We start from the raw sequence: 21999 nt of genomic DNA on the forward strand, positions 1-21999 counted from the left end.
GAAACTAAATTTTTCATGGCGGGGAGGGGAATATTTAGTTCTTGCAATTGCCTAGAGATTCTGAACATGTGCCGGTGCAATGCTGAGTCTTCAGGAAGACTAAAATAACTCTAGGAGCTGCATGCTTACCGACATAGCTGAGGTAAAAGATCCTAAATGTAATGGAGCCACTGTGGGTTTGCTGTGGTGGGAGCAGGTCACATAGCAACTGTACTTGGACAGTTTGGTGTGGCTGGAGCAGCGCAGAGGACTGGAGAACATCATTGTGAGATTCAGACTAATCCTCTACTACTGAAGTCTGTGGACTTAATAGTAGTGGCATTGGTGTCACTGTACAGCTGTTCCTCACCTACACACTATTTGGGGGCCAGGATAATAGAAGAAGAATACTTAGTCCTGCCATGAGTGCAGGGGACTGGACTAGATGACCTCTCGAGGTCCCTTCCAGTCCTACGATTCTATGATAAGAATGGCTCTGTTTCCCCACAATCCCGCTTAGAAGCTCTGCTCAGATCATTTTAGTTGGAGTTTGTGTAGAGTTCTACATTTGATCTGAACTTATGAACTTTCTCCATTTATCTTAGGCCAGGTCTACACTACCGCGGTAGTTCGACAGCTGGCAATCGAACTTCCGGGTTCGATTTATCGCGTCTGGTCTGGACGCGATATATCGATCCCGGAAGCGCTCGCCGTCGACTGCGGTACTCCAGCTCGGCGAGAGGAGTACCGCGGAGTCGACGGGGAGCCTGCCTGCCGCGTGTGGACCGCGTCTGAACCGCGGTAAGTTCGAACTAAGGTATGTCGACTTCAGCTACGTTATTCACGTAGCTGAAGTTGCGTACCTTAGTTCGAATTTGGGGGTTAGTGTAGACCAGGCCTAAGTTATGTGTTAACTGATTCCTAATAACATCGTAAAGTCCATGTCAAAAATTCATTGATCGCTTTAGCAGAAACATCCAGCTGCTCTGGATTTGTGTACAAAGTCAGAAGAGGTGATATTTCATTCAATCTCTGTAACTGCTGTTTCTGCCTAACACCAATATTTTAAAGTCTCTCAGGGCATAACTACACTATAAACTTAAATCAACCGATGTTAAGTCATCTTACAGGCACTGTAGTAATTATTGCGGGTCGTTCATGTCCATGCTGACATTCTTCTGTCGGTGGTGTGCGTCCTCACCAGGAGTGCTTCCCCTGACTTAAGAGTGGTAGTGTGGGGGACTGAGAGCCAGGGCTCTCAGCTCCATGTCCAGCTTCCTGCCGGAAACCCGGCTTCCCCATCCCCCTCAGCTCCCCGCCGGGAACGGGGAGCCTGGAGGACAGCCGAGCTTGGAGCAGAGACCAGGCAGCAGTCCAGCTGTGGAGCCAGCTTTCTTGTAAATTTACAAGAATGACAGCCAATAGATGTAACAACGCAAAGTCTACAGGGACCCTGCGTCGCCTTAACTACACCAACATAAGCCCTCATGGGGGTGGAGTTATGTTGGTGTAGCAGGGCACTTGCATTGGTGGGAGCAACGCTGTAGTGTGTACACTGACATAAGTAGGTCGACTTAACATTTTTTTCTTTTTCAGGTCTGATGCAGAGATTGCGAAATAGAGGGGAGAGAGATCGGGAGAGGGAGCGAGAAAGGGAAATGAGGAGGAGTAGTGGCTTACGAGCTGGTTCTCGCAGAGACAGGGATAGGTACGTGATTTATCTGTAATTATGTCCTGGTCACAAGTATTTTATGAAATAGGTCAGTGAGTTTCCAACTATGGGGCAGGCCTCCCAAGGGAGGTGTGGGAATGTGTCAAGGGAGGCGCGAGCTGTGTGGTTTTTTTGTTTTTTGAAAAGAGCTCTGGCTTTCAGCCCCAGGCAGTTGGGCCTCATGCAGAAGGGCTGTGCATACCCAGAAGGCAGGAATAAAGGGGACAGCTGGAATCCTGCTGTCCTAGGTCTGACAGCCCAAGCCCTGCCACCTGGGCTTGGGCGCTCTCTCTTTCTCCCTCCCCAAATCCCTCATGGGTAGGTAGCTCAGGCTCTCCGTCTCCCCCGCATCCCTCACTTGGAGGTGGTGGGGCTCCAGCTGTTAGCCTTGGGGCGGCAGCAGCAGCACAGAAGTAGGGGTGGCAATGGGGCGCTAAGCCTGCTGTGAAAAATGATATTGACGAATATCAGTTTTCACATTGCCATCCTTCTGTGCTGCTTCTGGCGCGGCACTGCCTTCAGAACTGGACGCCCAGCCAACAACTGCTGCTCTCTGCTTTGCCTTCAGAGCCTGGTGGTGGTATATGTATTTGGGGGGGCCTGATCAAATAAGTTTGAGAACCGCTGAAATAGATGAATGTCTGTTCTAAAATTTGGACTCTCCTTTCTTCAAACTGAGAGGATACTACGCTTCTCTCTTTCAAGATGATAGAGCACTTATTTTGAATAACTTCCATATTCTTTTTTGAGATTTGGTATATAAATACATGCTCTAATGAATACGCCCATTTCAGCACCACTAGACCGCTGTTCAACCCCATCTCACAAATCACTCCTGTCATTGCAGTAGCCAAGACAAGAAATGCATTACAAACAACACCATTGTTACTTGGTGGGTTGTCCACCTTGTTTCCCCAAAAGACTGACAGAGTTCAACTCTGTTCCCTTCCCAAACCTTTATATCCAGCTAACTACATGGAATGTTACAATTGCACAAACTGGTCTGTACTATTTTATCTGTACATAAATAATATTATCCAAGAGCTTTGTAAGTTTCCTTTGCAACTAACATAGTCTTATCAAGTTTCACAAAATATAAACCAAGAGGGATGTAAACTGTCATTTTTAAAGGGACTTTAGAAGACAACTTTCCATTGACACAAGGCCCTTTAGACCAGCCTCAGAAGGGAATCCTAGTGATGATCCTGATCCTCTTCCAGCACATCGACAGGCCCTTGGAGAAAGGCTTTACCCTCGTGTACAAGCAATGCAACCAGTAAGACCAATCTGCGCAGTACACTTAAGTCTGTTGTTGTTGATGCTATGGGTATCTTTCACTTAAGATTTCTTTTCTTTATCCTTTGCTTGTGAAATTCATGACTTATTAAAATAGTTGAATTCTATAAGGGTATTTTTTTTGTATCTCGTTTGTGACTTTCTCTAGTTTTGTATTTCTACAACTTGTCATTTGACTCACAAATTCGTTTTAAATCTTGGGTATGTTAAGATATTAAGATTTTCATAAAACCATATTTGAAAGTGAGTGCACTGAAGGAATGATAGGACAGTAAGATCTTGAACTCTTATTTCCAGGCATTTGCAAGCAAAATCACAGGTATGCTACTGGAGTTGTCCCCGGCTCAGCTGCTTCTGTTACTAGCAAGTGAAGATTCCCTTAGAGCAAGAGTTGATGAGGCTATGGAACTCATTATTGCACATGGAAGGTAAAGAATTAAATCAGGATTCAAATAAAAAAGGAAGGCTGGTCTTGTGGTTAAGACAGTGATCTAGGACCCAGCAGATCTGGGTTCAGTTCCCTGCTCTGTCACAGATGTCCTGTTTGCCTTGGGCAAGTCACCTAATATTAGTACCCTCAGTTTCCCATGTGGAAAACAAGAAAGTACTTCCTTTTCCCCACAATGTCTACCTTGTCTTTTTAGATGGTAAACTCTTTGAGGCAAGGGCTACTTCTTACATTGTATATGTACAGTGCCTAGCACAATGGGACCATTATCTTGGTTATGCATCTAGGTGCCACTGTAATATAAATAATAATATGGTATTCTTGTCTGTGTTTTGCTTTAAAACCAAATTGGCAAGAAACTGCACTTCGCACGGTTTGTTTTCAGAACCTGGTTACAATGGCTTACAGTGTTCCTCCTGTCCAGCTGTAGAGATTGGTTGAGGAAACTCAGCTGTATACATGCATAATAAAGAAATGGCAGGCTTGTTCCTTTCAAATTTTTCTTTACTAAATTCTGTTTTCAGAATCATATCTAGTTTTATTATTTTGACTTTTCATTAAAAAATATAACTCTTCTAGTTCCAGCTTAGAATGTGACTATTAATGGATAATGGTAAATTAAATCTTGGCTTGCCTCTTCTCCCCTTAACCCCTCCCCAGGGAAAATGGAGCTGACAGTATCCTGGATCTTGGGTTGCTAGACTCCTCAGACAAGGTACAGGTAAGGATCTGTTTTGCATCCGATTCATGTGTAAACTGAAGGAAATTTAAGATCCAGTTATATTGGCTTGCCATAAAAAGATGTATGTTTTTTAAAATAAATGTAATGTAACAAGCTGTAAATAACCTGCCATTTTGCCTCAGTTATCTCCTCTTGTCACATAAAATGTAGGGCTGTCAAGCGCTTAAAAAAATTAATTGCAATTAATCGCGCGATTAAAAAGATTAGTAGAATACCATTTATTTAAACATTTTTGGATGTTTTCTACATTTTCAAATATATTGATTTCAATTACAACACAGAATACAAAGCGCATAGTGCTCATTTTATATTTTTGATTACAAATATTTTCATTGTAAAAAAGAAATAGTAGTATTTTTCAATTCACCTAATACAAGTACTGTAGTGCAATCTCTTTATCATAGAAACATAGAATATTAGGGTTGGAAGGGACCTCAGGCGGTCATCTAGTCCAACTCCCTGCTCAAAGCAGGACTAATCCCCAACTAAATCATCCCAGCCAGGGCTTTGTCAAGCCTGACCTTAAAAACCTCTAAGGAAGGAGATTCCACCACCTCCCTAGGTAACCCATTCCAGAGCTTCACCACCCTCCTAGTGAAAAAGTTTTTCCTAATATCCAACCTAAACCTCCCCCACTGCAACTTGAGACCATTACTCCTTGTTCTGTCATCTGGTACCACTGAGAACAGTCTAGATCCTTCCTCTTTGGAACCCGTTTCAGGTAGTTGAAAGCAGCTATCAAATCCCTACTCGTTCTTCTCTTCTGCAGACTAAACAATCCCAGTTCCCTCAGCCTCTCCTCATAAGTCATGTGCTCCAGTCCCCTGATCATTTTTGTTGCCCTCCGCTGGACTCTTTCCAATTTTTCCCCATGCTTCTTGTAGTGTGGGGCCCAAAACTAGACACAGTACTCCAGATGAAGCCTCACCAATGCCGAATAGAGGGGAATGATCACGTCCCTCAATCTGCTGGCAATGCCCGTACTTATACAGCCCAAAATGCCATTAGCCTTCTTGGCAACAAGGGCACACTGTCGACTCGTATCCAGCTTCTCATCCACTGTAACCCTTAGGTCCTTTTTTGCAGAACTGCTGCCTAGCCACTTGGTCCCTACTCTGTAGCAGTGCATGGGATTCTTCCATCCTAATTACAGGATTCTGCACTTGTCCTTGTTGAACCTCATCAGATTTCTTTTGGCCCAATCCTCTAATTTGTCTAGGTCCCTCTGTATGCTATCCCTACCCTCCAGCATATCTACCACTCCTCCCAGTTTAGTGTAATCTGCAAACTTGCTGAGGGTGCAGTCTACACCATCCTCCAGATCATTAATGAAGATATTGAACAAAACCGGCCCCAGGACTGATCCTTGGGGCACTCCGCTTGATACCGGCTGCCAACTAGACATGGAGCCATTAATCGCTACCCGTTGAGCCCGACGATCTAGTGAGCTTTCTGTCCACCTTATAGTCCATTCATCCAGCCCATACTTCTTTAATTTGCCGTCAAGAATACTGTGGGAGACCATATCAAAAGCTTTGCTAAAGTCAAGGAATAACACGTCCACTGCTTTCCCCTCATCCACAGAGCCAGTTATCTCATCATAGAAGGCAATTAGGTTAGTCAGGCATGACTTGCCCTTGGTGAATCCATGCTGACTGTTCCTGATCGTTTCCCTCTCCTCTAAGTGCATCAGAATTGATTCCTTGAGGACCTGCTCCATGATTTTTCCAGGGACTGGCCTGTAGTTCCCTGGATCCTCCTCCTTCCCTTTTTTTAAAGATGGGGACTACATTAGCCTTTTTCCAGTCATCCGGGACGTCCCCTGATTGCCATGAGTTTTCAAAGATAATGGCCAATGGCTCTGCAATCACATCCGCTAACTCCTTTAGCACCCTCGGATGCAGCGCATCCGGCCCCATGGACTTGTGCTCGTCCATCTTTTCTAAATAGTCCTGAACCACTTCTTTCTCCACAGAGGGCTGGTCACCTCCTCCCCATGCTGTGCTGCCCAGTGCAGTAGTCTGGGAGCTGACCTTGTTCGTGAAGACCGAGGTAAAAAAAGCATTGAGTACATTAGCTTTTTCCACATCCTCTGTCACTAGGTTGCCTCCCTCGTTCAATAAGGGGCCCACACTTTCCTTGACCTTCTTGTTGCTAACATACCTGAAGAAACCCTTCTTGTTACTCTTAACATCCCTTGCTAGGTGCAACTCCAAGTGTGATTTGGCCTTCCTGATTTCATTCCTGCATGCCTGAGCAATATTTTTATACTCCTCGCTGGTCATTTGTTCAATCTTCCACTTCTTGTAAGCTTCTTTTTTGTGTTTAAGATCAGCAAGGATTTCACTGTTAAGCCAAGCTGGTTGCCTGCCATATTTACTATTCTTTCTACACATCGGGATGGTTTGTTCCTGCAACCTCAATAAGGATTCTTTAAAATACAGCCAGCTCTCCTGGACTCCTTTCCCCCTCATGTTATTCTCCCAGGGGATCCTGCCCATCAGTTCCCTGAGGGAGTCAGTCTGCTTTTCTGAAGTCCAGGGTCCGTATTTTGCTGCTGCTCCTTTCTTCCTTGTGTCAGGATCCTGAAATCGACCATCTCATAGTCACTGCCACCCAGGTTCCCATCCACTTTTGCTTCCCCTACTAATTCTTCCCGGTTTGTGAGCAGCAGGTCAAGAAGAGCTCTGCCCCTAGTTGGTTCCTCTAGCACTTGCACCAGGAAATTGTCCCCTACACTTTCCAAAAACTTCCTGGATAGTCTGTGCATGAAAGTTGAACTTACAAATGTAGAATTATGTACCAAAAACAACTGCATTCAAAAATAAAACAATGTAAAAGCTACAAGTCCACTCAGTCGTACTTCAGCCAGTCGCTCAACAAGTTTGGTTACAATTTGCTGGAGATAATGCTGCCCACTTCTTGTTTACATTGTCACCTGAAAGTGAGAACAGGTGTTTGCATGGCACTGTTGTATCCAGCATCGCAAGATATTTACGTGCCAGATCCGCTAAAGAATCATATGTCCCTTCATGCTTCAACCACCATTCCAGAGGATGCTGATGACTGGTTCTGCTCAATAACAATCCAAAGCAGAGCAGACTGATGCATGTTTATTTTCATCATCCGAGTGAGATGCCACCAGCAGAAGGTTGATTTTCTTTTTTGGTGGTTCGGGTTCTGCAGTTTCTGATCAGAGTGTTGCTCTTTTAAGACTTCTGAAAGAAGGCTCCACACCTCGTCCTTCTCAGATTTTGGAAGGCACTTCAGATTTTTAAACCTTGGGTTGAATGCTGTAGCTATTTTTAAAAATTTCACATTGGTACCACCTTTGCATTTTGTCAAATCTGCTGTGAAAGTGTTCTTAAAATAAACATGTGCTGGGTCATCATCCGAGACTGCTATAACATGAAATATATGGCAGCATGCAGGTAAAACAGAGCAGGGGACATACAGTTCTCCCCCAAGGAGTTCAGTCACAAATGTAATTAACGCATTATTTTTTAATGTGAATCAGCATGGAAGCATGTCCTCTGGAATGGTGGCCAAAGCATGAAAGGGCATACGAATGTTTAGCATATCTGGCAAGTAAATATCTTGCAATGCCAGTTACAAAAGTGCCACACGAACACCTGTTCTCACTTTCAGGTGACATTGTGAATAAGAAGCGGGTAACAGTATCTCCCGTAAATATAAACAAACTTGTTTGTCTTAGCAATTGGCTGAATAAGTAGTAGGACTGAGTGGACTTGTAGGCTCTAAAGTGTTTTAAATTGTTTTGTTTTTGAGTGCAGTTATGTAACAAAAAAATCTACATTTGTAAGTTACACTTTCACCATAAAGAGATTGTACCACAGTACTTGTATGAGATGAATTGAAAAATACTATTTCTTTTATCATTTTAAAAGTGCAAATATTTGTAATAAAAAATAATATAAAGTGAGCGCTGTACTCTTTGTATTCTGTGTTGTAATAGAAATCAATATATTTGAAAATTTTCAGTGTTTTTCTACATTATTTAATACATTTCAATTGGTATTCTATTGTTTAACAGTGCGATTAATCGTGATTAATTTTTCTGAGTTAATCACATGAGTTAACTGCGATTAATCGATCGCCCTAATAAAATGAAGGGTGTTTTTTACTGATTCTTTGCTGAAAGGATCTGCTTCTTTAATTTGTTGTTTTTCAAAATAATGAAGTAACTGCTCAATTATTTAAAAATCCACCATTGCCAAATATTACCAGTCTTTTGAAATGCCAAGACTCAAAAATCTTTTGGTCCTATAATGAGCAGGTTTCAGTATTCTCAATGGGTAACAAAAATTAGCATAGATGTTTGACTTTTAACTGAGATTCTAAATTCGCTTCTTAATCTTTTGTACTAGGAAAATAGAAAGCGACATGGCTCCAGTCGCAGTGTGGTGGACATGGAATTAGATGATACAGATGATGGTGATGATAATGCACCACTATTCTACCAACCTGGGAAACGAGGTTTTTATACACCAAGGCCTGGCAAAAACACAGAGGCAAGGTTGAATTGTTTCAGAAATATTGGCAGGTACAATATTAAGCTAGTTTGCTAGTCTTGTGTTCTCTTGGTATTTCAGATATTTTGTTAGCTTATATTTCTCCAAAGATAAAAGCTGTAATAGAGTTCACTCATCTTGGGTTTGAAATCATGTGGGGGAACTTGAACAACTCAGTCTATTAAATCTTGAGAGAAATCTTAAATTTTTGTTAAAATTTGCACTCGTACCCCTCAGTGTACGTACATGTGTGTGTGAGAGAGAGAGAGAGAGAAAATGTTAGTAGCATCAGATTTATTGCATCATTGGCATTTTAGGTCCCATGACTCCCTCGTCTCTGAGGAGGTAAACTTTCTGTCAAAGGGAACTATTTTACTGATTTTGTAAGCTAAAACTTGTATCTTTGTGCTTTTGCTTTCCCTGCCCCCTTTTTATTTTGCAAGTATGTCAGAGAAGCAGGACCTTAAAGTGCCCCAGTACCATCCACATTATGTCTAAGTTGCACATGCACAGCCAGCAGAACAGACAATAACTGTCTTGGCTTTGATATCTGTGTCCAGATGCCACCATGGGCTCTTAAGTTCAAAAGTGAGTTTCCCTGAAATCATTCCTGGTCCCTTCACTCCCCCCCCCCCCCCCCCCCCCCCGGCCGCAGTTTTCATAGTCTAGTGCAAGATCTGACTGGAATGTCTCAAAGGCAAGCAGTCCTCAAATAAACAGTTGAGCATCCTTGCTGGACATCATGACTATCAATATTTCCCACATCAGTAAAGCTCTTACAAAATAGGCTCTCGAGCTGTTTCCACAAACACAAACAACCTGCTAGCTTCTGGTACAGATGGACTCCAGGACCCTGCTCATGTTGTTGGGCACTGACTTGAAAAACAAGGCCTTCTCTTCCCAAGAAAACAAGGTGTGTATCAAGTAGAACTCGCTCCAAAGACATTTCACTTCCCTAGATTTCTCAAGGCATGTTCTCAAGTGTTCTTATATATGCCTTCATCACCTTCTGTCTATATGATAGCAGTGCAGTGTACTTGGGTGTGAAGACATCAGTCCTTAGAGAAACTCCAACTAGTACAGAACCCTGCACTGCATTCCTCAGCAACGCTGGCTACTTTGAGCCCATCAGACCTGGCCTCTGCTCTACATGTTGGCTTTCCAGAGACTACTGAGTAAAGTTCAAGGTCTCAGTCCTTACCTTCAAGGAGCTTAGTGGCATTTAAAGAGACTGCTTAAAGCTTCAGGATGAGGACCATGGTCAACAACTCGACTTCTGTGGCACAGTGGAACTTTCTACCACAGGGATAAAGCTTGTCTGTGCAGGAGACAAAGCTTTCTCAGTGACTAGTCTGTCTGTGGAATACACTGTCACAAATTAAGGGCTGTCACAAATCTCCCCACGTTCCACTCCAAATGCAAGGTGCTCTTCTTTCACCTTGTCTTCTCTGACATAAATGCATAGTAGTGTGTATGTTAAACAAAACAATACACTGCACAACAACTCCCCCAGGGAGTGGATGAGAGAAGGAGACTAAATCACACATGACAGAATTTAGTCGTGTTGCCTAACGCACTGCTTGAAGATTCTCAATACTATGTCGATGAGGGCAGAATAAGAACCTATTGTAGGATAGGATGAAGTTCTCCAGTTACACCATTTCCTACAGTAAAGGTAACCTTTCAGTTCTGAATATATTGTGGAGCCTGGTGTTGTCTTCCTACCACGTTACTTCATCTCCACTGAAAATGTATGGGACAGAAGGTTGCTTCTGACATCTGTCATTGGACCACACTGTTCCTTTGTGGGATCATGTGCTTCAGAACAAGGCTTGTGACCAGCGCTTGCTCTCTTGAATAAGTCAATGAATTTTTTTGCACCTCATTGGTACTAATGGACTCAGTGCACCTGTCTGTGAAGTAAGTGATCATGAGAAAAACATGCAGGATTGCTCTGCTGAGGCACTTTTTAGAGTGAATTTGTGGAAGTCTATAGGCTTATGCCTGGAGAAGAATGATACCCTTAAAAATCCAGTCACTTCTTGATTGTTTTCACTCCAGTACAGCAGATTCTGCTGATTTCAGAAGAACCATATTCTAAGTGTTTTGTCTGCCTGCGTTTTTTATTGTAACAATTAGCTGAACCCATAGCTTCAAAGCTCATTCAGTCATTTGATATTTACTTACACAACCAGACTCATAATTTTCCAAACAGATTTATAGGGCAGGTGTGTAGAGTTCTCTTCACACCTTTACGAAGTGTAATTGCTCAGCCAGAAGGCAGCCATCAAAATTCATTTTACCAGCCTTTTTGCAGAAATAGTTTTTGCCTAAGTTGTCCTGTCTGTGGTTTTTTTTTTTAATTTTTGAGAACCCTCTTATTTTATCCCTATTTTTGCTGAGTCCTACATAAAATAGGTTTATTGTTTTCTTTCCTCTAACAGTATTTTTACATTCTTGCATTGTTACTTTTTTGATATTTTCTTTCATAGTAATATCTGTGGAGATTTTTAGTCTCCAGGAGTGGAGTTCTGTTGCAGCAGGTATTTTTGAGGAAGTGATCCTTCTTTACTCATGATTGTTCTTTCAGGAAAAATAGCAGATTATTTATTTTTTAACCAAGCTTTCCAGAAAAACTTTCCCCATGGGACGAGGTACTGCATGCACCATTTCAGAAACAGTGATTTCTTTTGGGGGATGTTGGCATTGGGAAGTTTTAAATATGAGGTTTTATAATTGGAAGCTATCTTCAACCTGAACTCCAGAGTTATTTTGTTGTTGTTGTTGAAATATTCAGGAAACTCTTTTGAATCCCACTTCTTTAAACAATTTCCTTTTGTGATTTTCTAATAGTATTCTTTTTGTTCTCAGAATTCTAGGGTTGTGCTTACTGCAGAATGAACTGTGTCCCATCACGTTAAACAGACATGTTATCAAAGTTCTTCTTGGCAGAAAAGTAAGTTGATCACAGACATCTGAACTGCCTTTAAGTACATAAGATTTAGTTTTAAAAAAAATTTATTTTAAAATATATGTTTTGATGTTAACACTGTGCTTGTTTGGCAATACTAAATTTAATTAAAACAGTTGTGATTTTTTTGTTGTCTTACAATTAAACTGAGTTTGCCAAGTGGATGCCAAGGAATTGACTGAGGAGGGTTTCCAATTAATATAATATGCGTGCGCGCTCTCCCTATATCTGTCTATATTAAATATTTAAAATGGGACAGGGTTGATCTTCACGAGCAGAAAAAAGAAGGAAGTTGAAGCTGTGCTGTAGCATTAGTTCTCTTGCTCTTTCTATGTTACTATTTACAAAAAGGCATTTTGTTTAACAATTGAGAGAATTCTTTAATCAGATTTCAAATTCTGCTTCAGGTGTAGACATAAAATTTAAATGCAGTCCAGCAATTGCCAATGTTTTAACTGTTTTAGGTCAAGACCGCATTTTAATTATCTTTTGACAGTATACCTCTAAATATGGTGCCTGATGCAACAAACTGAACAAAGTTTTCCATTATCCCTGGTCTTCATTTTGGTTATTTAAAAAAAAAAAAAAAAAAAAAATCAGAGACAGTCATTGTCCAAAATGGATGTGATTTTAACAAATGGGGTAGGGGAATGGTGACAAAGGAGCAAGAGGTTATGGATGCACAAGAACACCCCAACCCCTTTCCAAAACAGAAGGACATTCTCCCTGCTCTACCATCTGAGTAAAAGCCTTCTAGGGCTCCCTCATGATGACAGCAGAGTAGTGGGCAACATGGGAAAATGAGAAGTACCAAAATTCCCTGTAGCTGAGTTTAGGGGCACCACGAAGTACTGTCTTAGATGGAAAGACAGATAATCGATGGAGCAAAGGCCCCCAAAATGTGGCCAAAAAGGCAAGGATGTGCTCAAAAGATCTGCTTATTGAGGGTGAGGAGGGCAACTATTGGGCACAAATAACCTCCACCTAAAGGAATTTACAGCTGCTGGGAAGAAGCTTTCTTTCTGTGAAGGTGCAGGTGAATTTCCTTCCAGAGTTTTAGGGAGTGTGGAGATGGGAAAAGGAGTGATGTCACGTGCGACCCCATTTTCAAATCCTGTTGAAAAATCCACAAAGGTCTGTTCTGACCCAAGCTGATTTATGGAAAGGATACGTTCCAAGAGTTCAGTTTCCTAGATCTGTAGTCATTCTTAGTGTGGGCAAATGATTTACAACCTTCTCTGTGCTTTGCCAATGCACTTCAATCTGGTGTTCTGTTTCTGCACCTCAGAAAATCAGGATGAGAATGGAAATTACCTTTTTTTGTGATTCTTTCCAAGTGTTTGAGTGAATGCCTCATTACATGGCTATTTAGGTGCCTTATGCTAGTGTACATATTATCCGTTTTAGAACTCATTATGTTGAATATATTTATAAAAACAATGCTACATATCAAACATCTACCTTATTTTAGGTGAACTGGCATGACTTTGCTTTTTTTGATCCGGTTATGTATGAGAGCTTGCGGCAACTTATCCTAGCCTCCCAGAGCACGGATGCTGATGCTGTTTTTGCAGCAATGGATTTAGCATTTGCAATAGACCTGTGCAAGGAGGAGGGTGGAGGGCAGGTAGGTGCAAGCTGAACTTGACTTTACAGTTTAATGTTACTTGTTCGTAGTCTGTCAAACCCCAGACGGATTTAGGGTGAGATTTTCTAAACTGCGTAAGTGTTCAGGAGCACAAAGACCCATTGAAAGTCTGTGGGATTTGTGTTCCTAAGTCACTTAAGTGTTTTTGAATATTCAGCCCCTAGTATTTATGGGCTGTTTAATATAATCTAAATGAGAAATCAGCAGTACCAGGATTATCGGTCTCATCACAAGGACTGGTTTTAAATATAAAACTTCTGTTCATGGTAATAGCCCGAACCAGTAACCCACTGAAAACTTGTTTTAAGAGTGAAAAAGCTGTATAGCACCACAGTATATTTACTGCATACAGTAATAGAAATGATACTCTTGTTTTAACTGTTGCTTTTTTCTGCTTTAAAGTATGTTTTTAAATCCTCTCCCCTTTTGCTACTTCATCATAGGTTGAACTTATCTCCAATGGTGTAAATATACCAGTCACCCCTCAGAATGTTTATGAATATGTCCGGAAATATGCAGAACACAGAATGTTGGTAGTAGCAGAACAACCTCTACATGTAAGTGCTTTGTAGTGTTTTGGAATGATACTGTCAATTTCTGCATATACTGCGTTCCATTCCAAGTTGTCCAACTTCTGAAGGGTATTAATCTTTGTTTCTTGTTACACAGTTGCTAACTTAATTATGTGGAGACCTTGACTACCCTAAAAGCTCATTTGAATAGACCGAAGGATATAAATTCAAAGGAAGAATTAAAGTTAGCTCAATGACTAGTTAGTTAAACTTCAGCATTTACATATAGATTAAAAAAAAGATTCATATCTTGAGTTTACATAACATGTATACTGGGGAAATGCTTATCTTCAGACATATGGATTCTATCTCTTCCATTTTTCTATATTTCTTTGTCAGCCTAGATTTATTTAACCTCTTAGCTCAGAGATTTAACAAGCCAAACTCTGCCAGCATAAAGTCACCGGAGCTTCTGGCCTCCTTATGCCTGCTCTGTGCAAGATCAGTGTGGCTAATGATAGCAGAATTTTTGTTCTTATTCTAGGATGCATTTCATCAGGCCCTGGTGACTTGCAGGCATCTAACTTTTCTAAGTGATTTTTAACTTGTTCTTTTTTTACTTTCTCTTCTAAACCTATCCCCTTCCCATTAGCATTCACTATGTTAGGCATTCCTTCAGACTTCTCGGTGAAGACCGGAACAAAGAAGTCATTAAGCATTTCTGCCGTTTCCAAGTTTCCTGTTACTGTTTCTCCCTCCTCACTGAGCAGTGGGCCTACCCTGTCCTTGGTCTTCCTCTTGCTTCTAATGTATTGATAAAAAGTCTTCTTGTTGCCCTTTATTCCTGTAGCTGGTATGAGCTCATTTTTTGCCTTTGCCTTTCTAATCTTGCCCCTGCATTCCTGTGTTGTTTGCCTATATTCATCCTTTTGTAATCTGTCCTAGTTTCCATTTTTTATGAGACTCCTTCTTATTTTTTAGATCATGCAAGATCTCGTGGTTAAGCCAAGCTGGTCTTTTGCCACATTTTCTCTCTTTCCTACCCAGCGGAATAGCTTGCTTTTGGGCCCTTAATAGTGTCCCTTTGAAAAACAGCCAACTCTCTTCAGTTGTTTTTCCCCTCAGTCTCGATTCCCATGGGACCTTACCTATCAGCTCTCTGAGCTTACCAAAATCCGCCTTCCTGAAATCCATTGTCTCTATTTTGCTGTACTCCCTTCTACCCTTCCTTAGAATTGCGAACTCTATGATTTCATGATCACTTTCACCCAAGCTGCCTTCTACTTTCAAATTCTCAACGAGTTCCTCCCTATTTGTTAAAATCAAATCTAGAACAGCTTCCCACCTCGTAGCTTTTTCAACCTTCTGAAATAAATAGTTGTCTGCAATGCAGTCCAAGAACTTATTGGATAGTCTGTGCCCCGCTGTGTTATTTTCCCAACATATATCTGGATAGTTGAAGTCCCCCATCACCACCAAATCTTGGGCTTTGGATGATTTTGTTAGTTGTTTAAAAAAAGCCTCATCTACCTCTTCCACCTGGTTAGGTGGCCTGTAGTAGACTCCTAGCATGACATCACCCTTGTTTTAAATAAAAATATTTGCTTTGTGATCACTGATTCAGAGGCCAGTATTTAGGACAATTTACTGTACTGCTAAACTGTTTCCAACCATTGTAGGCCATGGGATTTTAGATTTTGAAATTAAATTGTCCTTACTGTCACTTGCCTCCCCACCTTCCCGTGCCCCAAATTGCAGTTCTGACATGATTTATCAGTTAGTATCTCCTGAATATTCATTTCAAGAACATAATAATGGCCATAGTGGGTCAGACCAATGGTTCATCTAGCCCAGTATCCTATTATCCAACAGTGTCTGGTGCCAGATGCTTCAGAGGGAGTGAACAGAATAGGCGATCGAGTCCAGTCCTGGCTTCTAGCAGTCAGAGGTTTAGGACAGAGCATGGGGTTGCACCCCTGACCATCTTGGCTAACAGCCATTGATAGACCTGTTCTCCGTGAAATTATCTAATTCTTTTTGAACCCAGTTATACTTTTGACCTTCAAAATCCCCTGGCAACGAGTGTCAGAGGTTGACTATGCATTATGTGAAGAAGTACTTCCATATGTTTGTTTTTAAATTGACTGCCTATTAATTTCATGACGTCACCTCTGATTCATGTGTTGTGTGAAGAGGGTAAATAACACTTCCCTATTGACTTTGTCCACACCATTTATGATATTATAGACCTCTATCATATCCCCCCCCTTAGTTGTCTCTTTTCTAAGATGAACAGTCCCAGTCTTTTTAATCTCTTCTCATATGAAAGCTGTCCATATCCCTTCTCATTTTAGTGGCTTTCTAATGAGATACAGCTACAGCATTAGTTTCTAGGTCTAGTGGTTCTCAAAGTGGCAGATTTTTAAAGCAGTATCAGAATTCAAGGAAGTGGGAATTTGCGGTAGCGCGCAGCAAGGTAATCAAAAGAATTGTAGATATATTGTAACTGACTAGGGCATAGAAAAAATGGCTATATTGAAAAGCTCAAATTCCAGTGAGAGAGAGAGAGAGCACTTGTTTGTACTACCAATGGTTTGCAAGGTGTCAACTTTAAAAATAATTGTCATTGGTTCCCTCAGTCTATCAATGCTTATTACTGGTCTGGGCCTGAATATTGCAAGTTCTAGACCATGGGCCCAATATAGCTTCCATTCAAAAAGATGTTTTTACCATTTGAGATTGAACATGGAAGAGGTGAACAGCCAAGAGGAAAATTAACTGATATTTGTGAGCTGTGAACTTCATTGTATGTAACTTCTCAGAAATCCACTTAAACAGAAGCAAAGATGGTCAGTGTAAAGTGAATCATGTGACTCTTTCAGGCAATGAGGAAAGGTCTGCTGGATGTGCTTCCAAAGAATTCATTAGAAGACTTGACAGCAGAAGATTTCAGGCTTTTGGTAAACGGCTGTGGTGAAGTAAACGTGCAAATGCTGATCAGCTTTACCTCTTTCAATGATGAGTCAGGTATGAAATACGTAGTCTGTTTAGGAAATGAGTTGTACAGCTAGAAATTTAGTATTATTCACCTGTCTGTCCTTTATGTAGAGATGGATAGAAAGGATAATTTTTTCAACTTTTTCTAAGCTTAAAACCAGCTCTGTTCATTGACCTTAATGAATGGCTCTAAATATAATATGTTAAAAGGATTTTCAGTGTGCCAGACCCTATTATTTGCCACTTTTAAGAATCTTTACCTCAAAATGGGAGAGTAAAATACACAACACTTTCGAGGGTACAACCTCAGTATCACTATATAAATAATCCATCAGAATGCAAGGAGAGCAAATTATGGGTTGTGCTATTTTTTCCTGCCAAATCCTGGCCTGACCATATATTTAGAGTTATGATTGATGTAGTGTAATATTTTAAAGAAATATTTCATTGACCTGTTACAAACTTAGATACAGCTGGTTAGTAGATCATACAGTGTCTTAATTTTATTAGTTGTTTACACCAGTGTTCTTAAGTCTAGTCCTTACATTCAAAAGTGTTTGTGTTAGTGTTTGACATAGCACTGTCCTTGTTCCTAGTGTGCAGGTGTTGTGGGGAGGGGGTAGTGACACTAAGTATTTTACTTGCTGGCATGTATAAAACACGTGCTCTAAATGTTCATTGTCAGATACATTTAATTTAATTATTCTATTTCAAACAGGAGAAAATGCTGAGAAGCTTTTGCAGTTCAAGCGTTGGTTTTGGTCCATAGTTGAGAAGATGAGTATGACAGAAAGACAAGATCTAGTAAGTTGTCCTTCCCCTGTAAAAGGTTGCTTAAGACTGTTTTTCAACAATCAGTGTTGCTTTTCAGTATTTTTTTGTTTTAATGGAAAGGTTTTCTACACTGGTAGAGTAGCAGTAGTACTCAGGAGTTTGTGCACTAGGCTTTCAACTCTTGAGACTGAATATGAAATCCAGCTTTGTTCACAAGAAAATTAATATTGGTGTATCTTTCATTGTCCATATCTCAGAACTCTCAAGCACGTTTGCAGTCCCTGTTTGAGAGGTTTCACACTGAGTAACAGGTGGGCAGAAGATGAGGTTTGAATTGCATTTATAGAGGATTGGAAAAGTTTGCTTGTTATGCACTGTATTCACCCACTCTTTTAAAATGTTCTCTCTTGATCACCTCAGAGATGTCAACCTTCTCATTTTTGAGTGAACTCCACAAAGAAGAAAACAAGGACTGGTGTAAAAAGAGGAAAATCTAGAGCAGATTGGTTTAGGCAAAGGGAACTCAGGGGTGCAATGCAGTATTCACTTTGCTGTGCAAGAGAATATTTCACACTTCTAATACTTTTCAAGTAAACTCTTGGTACTGCAATTTCCATTGCTAGCTATTAATTCATTTGGTATCAGTGCTGTATTTTATAGTAATTTGATTGATATAAAATGGCTAACGCGATTATATAAAAAAGTTTCTGATACACAGACATTATCCTCTTCCCAAAAGGACAGGGAATCCCAACTTCCTGCACCAAGATGTGGTTAATATTTGGAGAGTGTTGCTTCTTTTGATAAGTTGCTTTGATAAATGTGATATTATATATTTGTAGTTGAGAGAAAAGAGGAAATGACTGGGAGTATAACATTGTCGTAATAGTACACAGCACAGCCACTGAGTCTCTATACTACAAGGAATGTTTTATGATCAAGCACCATGACTGCCCTGTGACTTTCCCATTTTACTCATGTCAAAATAATGATCAGTATGTGATACCAATGTTTGTACCATGGAGTCAGTTTAAATATTTCTAGACCAGCAAAAGTTACAGCCTACTTTCTATTCTTTTAGGTTTATTTTTGGACATCAAGCCCATCATTGCCTGCCAGTGAGGAGGGATTCCAGCCCATGCCATCTATCACAATAAGACCACCAGATGACCAACATCTTCCTACAGCAAACACTTGCATTTCTCGCCTTTATGTCCCACTCTATTCCTCTAAACAGATTCTGAAACAGAAATTGTTACTCGCCATTAAGACCAAGAATTTTGGTTTTGTGTAGAGTATAAAAAGTGTGTATTGCTGTGTAATATTACTAGCTAAGTTTTGTAGATTTTTTCCATTTGTCTATAAAAGTTTATGAAAGTTAATGCTGTCATACCCCTGGTGGTACTTTATTGATTAAATGCAAACATTCCTGTACTAAGTTTGTAACCTACAGGCCTAAGGAGCACTAGCAATGTTTGACTGTAACAGTTCGCTAGTCAATAACTTCTTGGCCTAACCCCAGCCAAAGATGACAGCAGAACAATATAATTTACACTGTGATTTATCTTTTTGCTGAGGGAAAATATGTAAAATGTTCAGAAAATTCACTGCTGCCTTTGTGAAAAGTGTTTCAGCAAAGGTTCTTGTATAGAGGGAGTAGGGAATTTCAAAATAAAAAATTAAGTATGTTCTGTGTTTTATTTTAACTTTTTTTATGGTGTTTAATTTGTGGTTGGCTGCAGTTGTGTATCATGTATATTGAACTTGTAAAAAGTTCTTCACAGTTCAGATCTAAGAGTTGGAATCATTCACTTTTACTTATGAAACCACTTTCATTGCAATTTCTGTTCTGATTGCATTGAACTCTGGCACATTAGATCCCATCACTAATATTTTGCATGTAATCTGTACCTTTAGTGAGGTTTTTTGTACATATGATGAGGCCAATGCACATTATTTCATAGTTCACAATCAACATTTTTGTATCCCTGTTTCAGTAAGCAGACAGTCAGGAGATTGTTCCACTTCCAGTTCTAACTAGACACTTGTACTGCGGTATCTCAACTGTGTAAACTCAGCCTGGGCACTTTCTGGTAACTGTAAAATGTTTATAAGATCATGATTATTGAAGATACATTTTGGAAAATTTTAATGTTCGTGAGCAGCTTAACTACTTTTGTATCTAGCCTTTTTTAAGTATCTTGTTACAGTTTTTTAATAAAGAAATTATAGACAAAATACCAAGTCATATTGAAGACACAATAGTTTTTATTTATGTAACTCTGAATATTTTAGCTTAACAGCCTACACCAGACAGTTGTCCATTAAAAATCTCAATTTCTTAACTGAAAAATTGATCTGCATCTGCACTATAAAACAAATAAATAATGGAAGCAATTCAGCCCACATTTTACAGTTAGCAGAGAATCCTGAATGGAGCGAGCCAGGCAACCCCTTCTCTTCACAAAAATGCAGAATTTAAGGGAAAGTTTCTCCCCAAAAATCAAAATTGATTATGATGGAATAAATCTGCAAATTCATTGTAGTGGGACCTACTGTATGTCCACTCTTTTTAATAAAGCGATTATTGGTTTTACAAAGGTAGTCTTTGAACATATAGTAGCCTAGTACTTTTGTCATTAAATTCTTAATGCTTTAATGATTTCCATTATAAATGTTGGAAGGCCATTAGTAAAGAAAAGGAGCAACTTTGGCTGCCCTTGCTATCAAATTCTGATGCTTACTAAGACTTAATAGACTAGACTGATGATGATGGGTTTTGATGAAAGACTTTGTTGTTCTCCTACTTTTCCCTGCATTCTGTGACTCCATATTGCAATGACCTTTCCTTGCTGAGGGGTGCTAAACTGGTTTTCCACCAAAATTGGTCAATGCCACTTTGAGTGCCAAGCGGAGGTGGATGGCCAGAAGTGACCTAAACTCCTTCCTTTTTCCACCCTACCTAAAAATGCAGCATCCTGCTTCTGTAGCACTTCTAACTCTTGCATGCATGGAGGAGGGCTTGGGACCATAACTCTCATCACCATGTGTGCCACTTTGACTCTGAAAACTGTTTTATAAGGCTAACTCTTCTAGACTTGCTTAGTTAAGCTGCAGATGCACCAAGTAGGAATATTTCCACATATATTAATGAAATAATAATAGCATTCCCAAGAACAGCCCTCATAGGCAGGGGGGAGGTTTCAAGTGGTTAGGTAATGGGGACTGGGAGTCTGGCATTTTGGATTCCGTTCCTGGATCTGCCACTGTGACCTTCAGCAAGTTATTGTAGACAAACCCTCAGCTCAAAGACTTAAACACGAGCTGTACTGCTTTTACTAGAGTGGTGTGTAGTTAAAGCAGTACAACCTCCCTGATGTGGGTGCAGTTATATATTTGGTATAAAGGTGCTTTATACCAGTATAGCTATTCCTGTATGGGAAGGGGAATACATTATACAGGTATAAGGCACCTTTATACCAGTATAACTGTACACACTAGGGGTTGTACCAGTATAAATACTTCAGTAAAAAAATCACAGCCCTAACTGAAATAGTTCATATTGGTACAAAAACTGTGTAGATCAGGCCTCAGATTCACAGTCCATAAAATAAAGAAGCTGCCTCCCTCACAGAAGCTTTGTGAGGCTTAATGATGTAAAACTCATCCAAGATCCTCTGATCAAAGGCCGTATGTAAGTGTAAAGTATTGTGTATATATGTATTGTGTGTATATGTATAAAAATGTATGTGTATGTATAACATATAAATATATGTTATATGTATATATATTTCTGTATATAGCATAAACATTTTTTAAAAACCTGTACTGTATAGCTAGGCAGAAATTACACAGGTAACTAGTCTTATACAGTAGTTCACCATATATACACAACCAAGGCATTCTGATGACATAAGCAGAGGGGTTAGCCAGAATAATTTATGTTGCCATCATTGACTTGAAATGTGTATGTTGCTTTATAAAATAGTTTTTCTCTGTATGGTATATTTAAGCAATATCAAGGTTTTTAATAAGAAAAATGTTTATTAAAATCATACACCTTGTTTCCCTTTGACTTAAGCCCTTCTGTTAGTTTATTTTTAAGATGCGGTAGAGAAATAAAAGAAAAAAGGAGAAAAGTTTGTAATATTTCAGTTTTATGGCCTAATTCCTCAAGTGTTCATAATTCTCTAAGTAGTACAGCAGCCGCCAATAAAATGTCAACAAGTCAATAGTTGGTTCCTATTGTAATGATATACCACATCATGCTAACCTGACGAATTCTGGATTTTAATGGTAGTCACTAATGTTCAAGTAATCATACACGTTGCCTAAGTTAAATTCCATGTTGCAACCCCATTCTGGGATTCTAGATTTTAAAAAATGATC

General features: G+C 40.0%; 1 protein-coding gene across 2 annotated transcripts in view; it reads left to right on the forward strand.

The window, feature by feature from the left end:
* UBR5 (ubiquitin protein ligase E3 component n-recognin 5) overlaps positions 1-19620 on the forward strand; it is a 144125-nt gene extending 124505 nt beyond the window's left edge. Inside the window, exons 49-60 of one of the 2 annotated variants that reach the window (XM_065397837.1) lie at positions 1576-1687; positions 2822-2966; positions 3284-3414; positions 4095-4155; positions 6848-6850; positions 8565-8740; positions 11580-11664; positions 13151-13306; positions 13771-13884; positions 16722-16866; positions 17555-17640; positions 18692-19620. In XM_065397837.1, the coding sequence (XP_065253909.1) occupies positions 1576-1687; positions 2822-2966; positions 3284-3414; positions 4095-4155; positions 6848-6850; positions 8565-8740; positions 11580-11664; positions 13151-13306; positions 13771-13884; positions 16722-16866; positions 17555-17640; positions 18692-18904 (1427 nt within the window). In that variant the 3' untranslated portion in view covers positions 18905-19620. The remainder of the gene's footprint in view (positions 1-1575; positions 1688-2821; positions 2967-3283; positions 3415-4094; positions 4156-6847; positions 6851-8564; positions 8741-11579; positions 11665-13150; positions 13307-13770; positions 13885-16721; positions 16867-17554; positions 17641-18691) is intronic. The other variant, XM_065397836.1, reaches the window with a different exon arrangement.
* The last annotated feature ends 2379 nt before the right edge of the window (positions 19621-21999 follow it).

The sequence above is a fragment of the Emys orbicularis genome, chromosome 2, assembly GCF_028017835.1.
Source record: "Emys orbicularis isolate rEmyOrb1 chromosome 2, rEmyOrb1.hap1, whole genome shotgun sequence".
Lineage (NCBI taxonomy): Eukaryota > Metazoa > Chordata > Testudines > Emydidae > Emys > Emys orbicularis.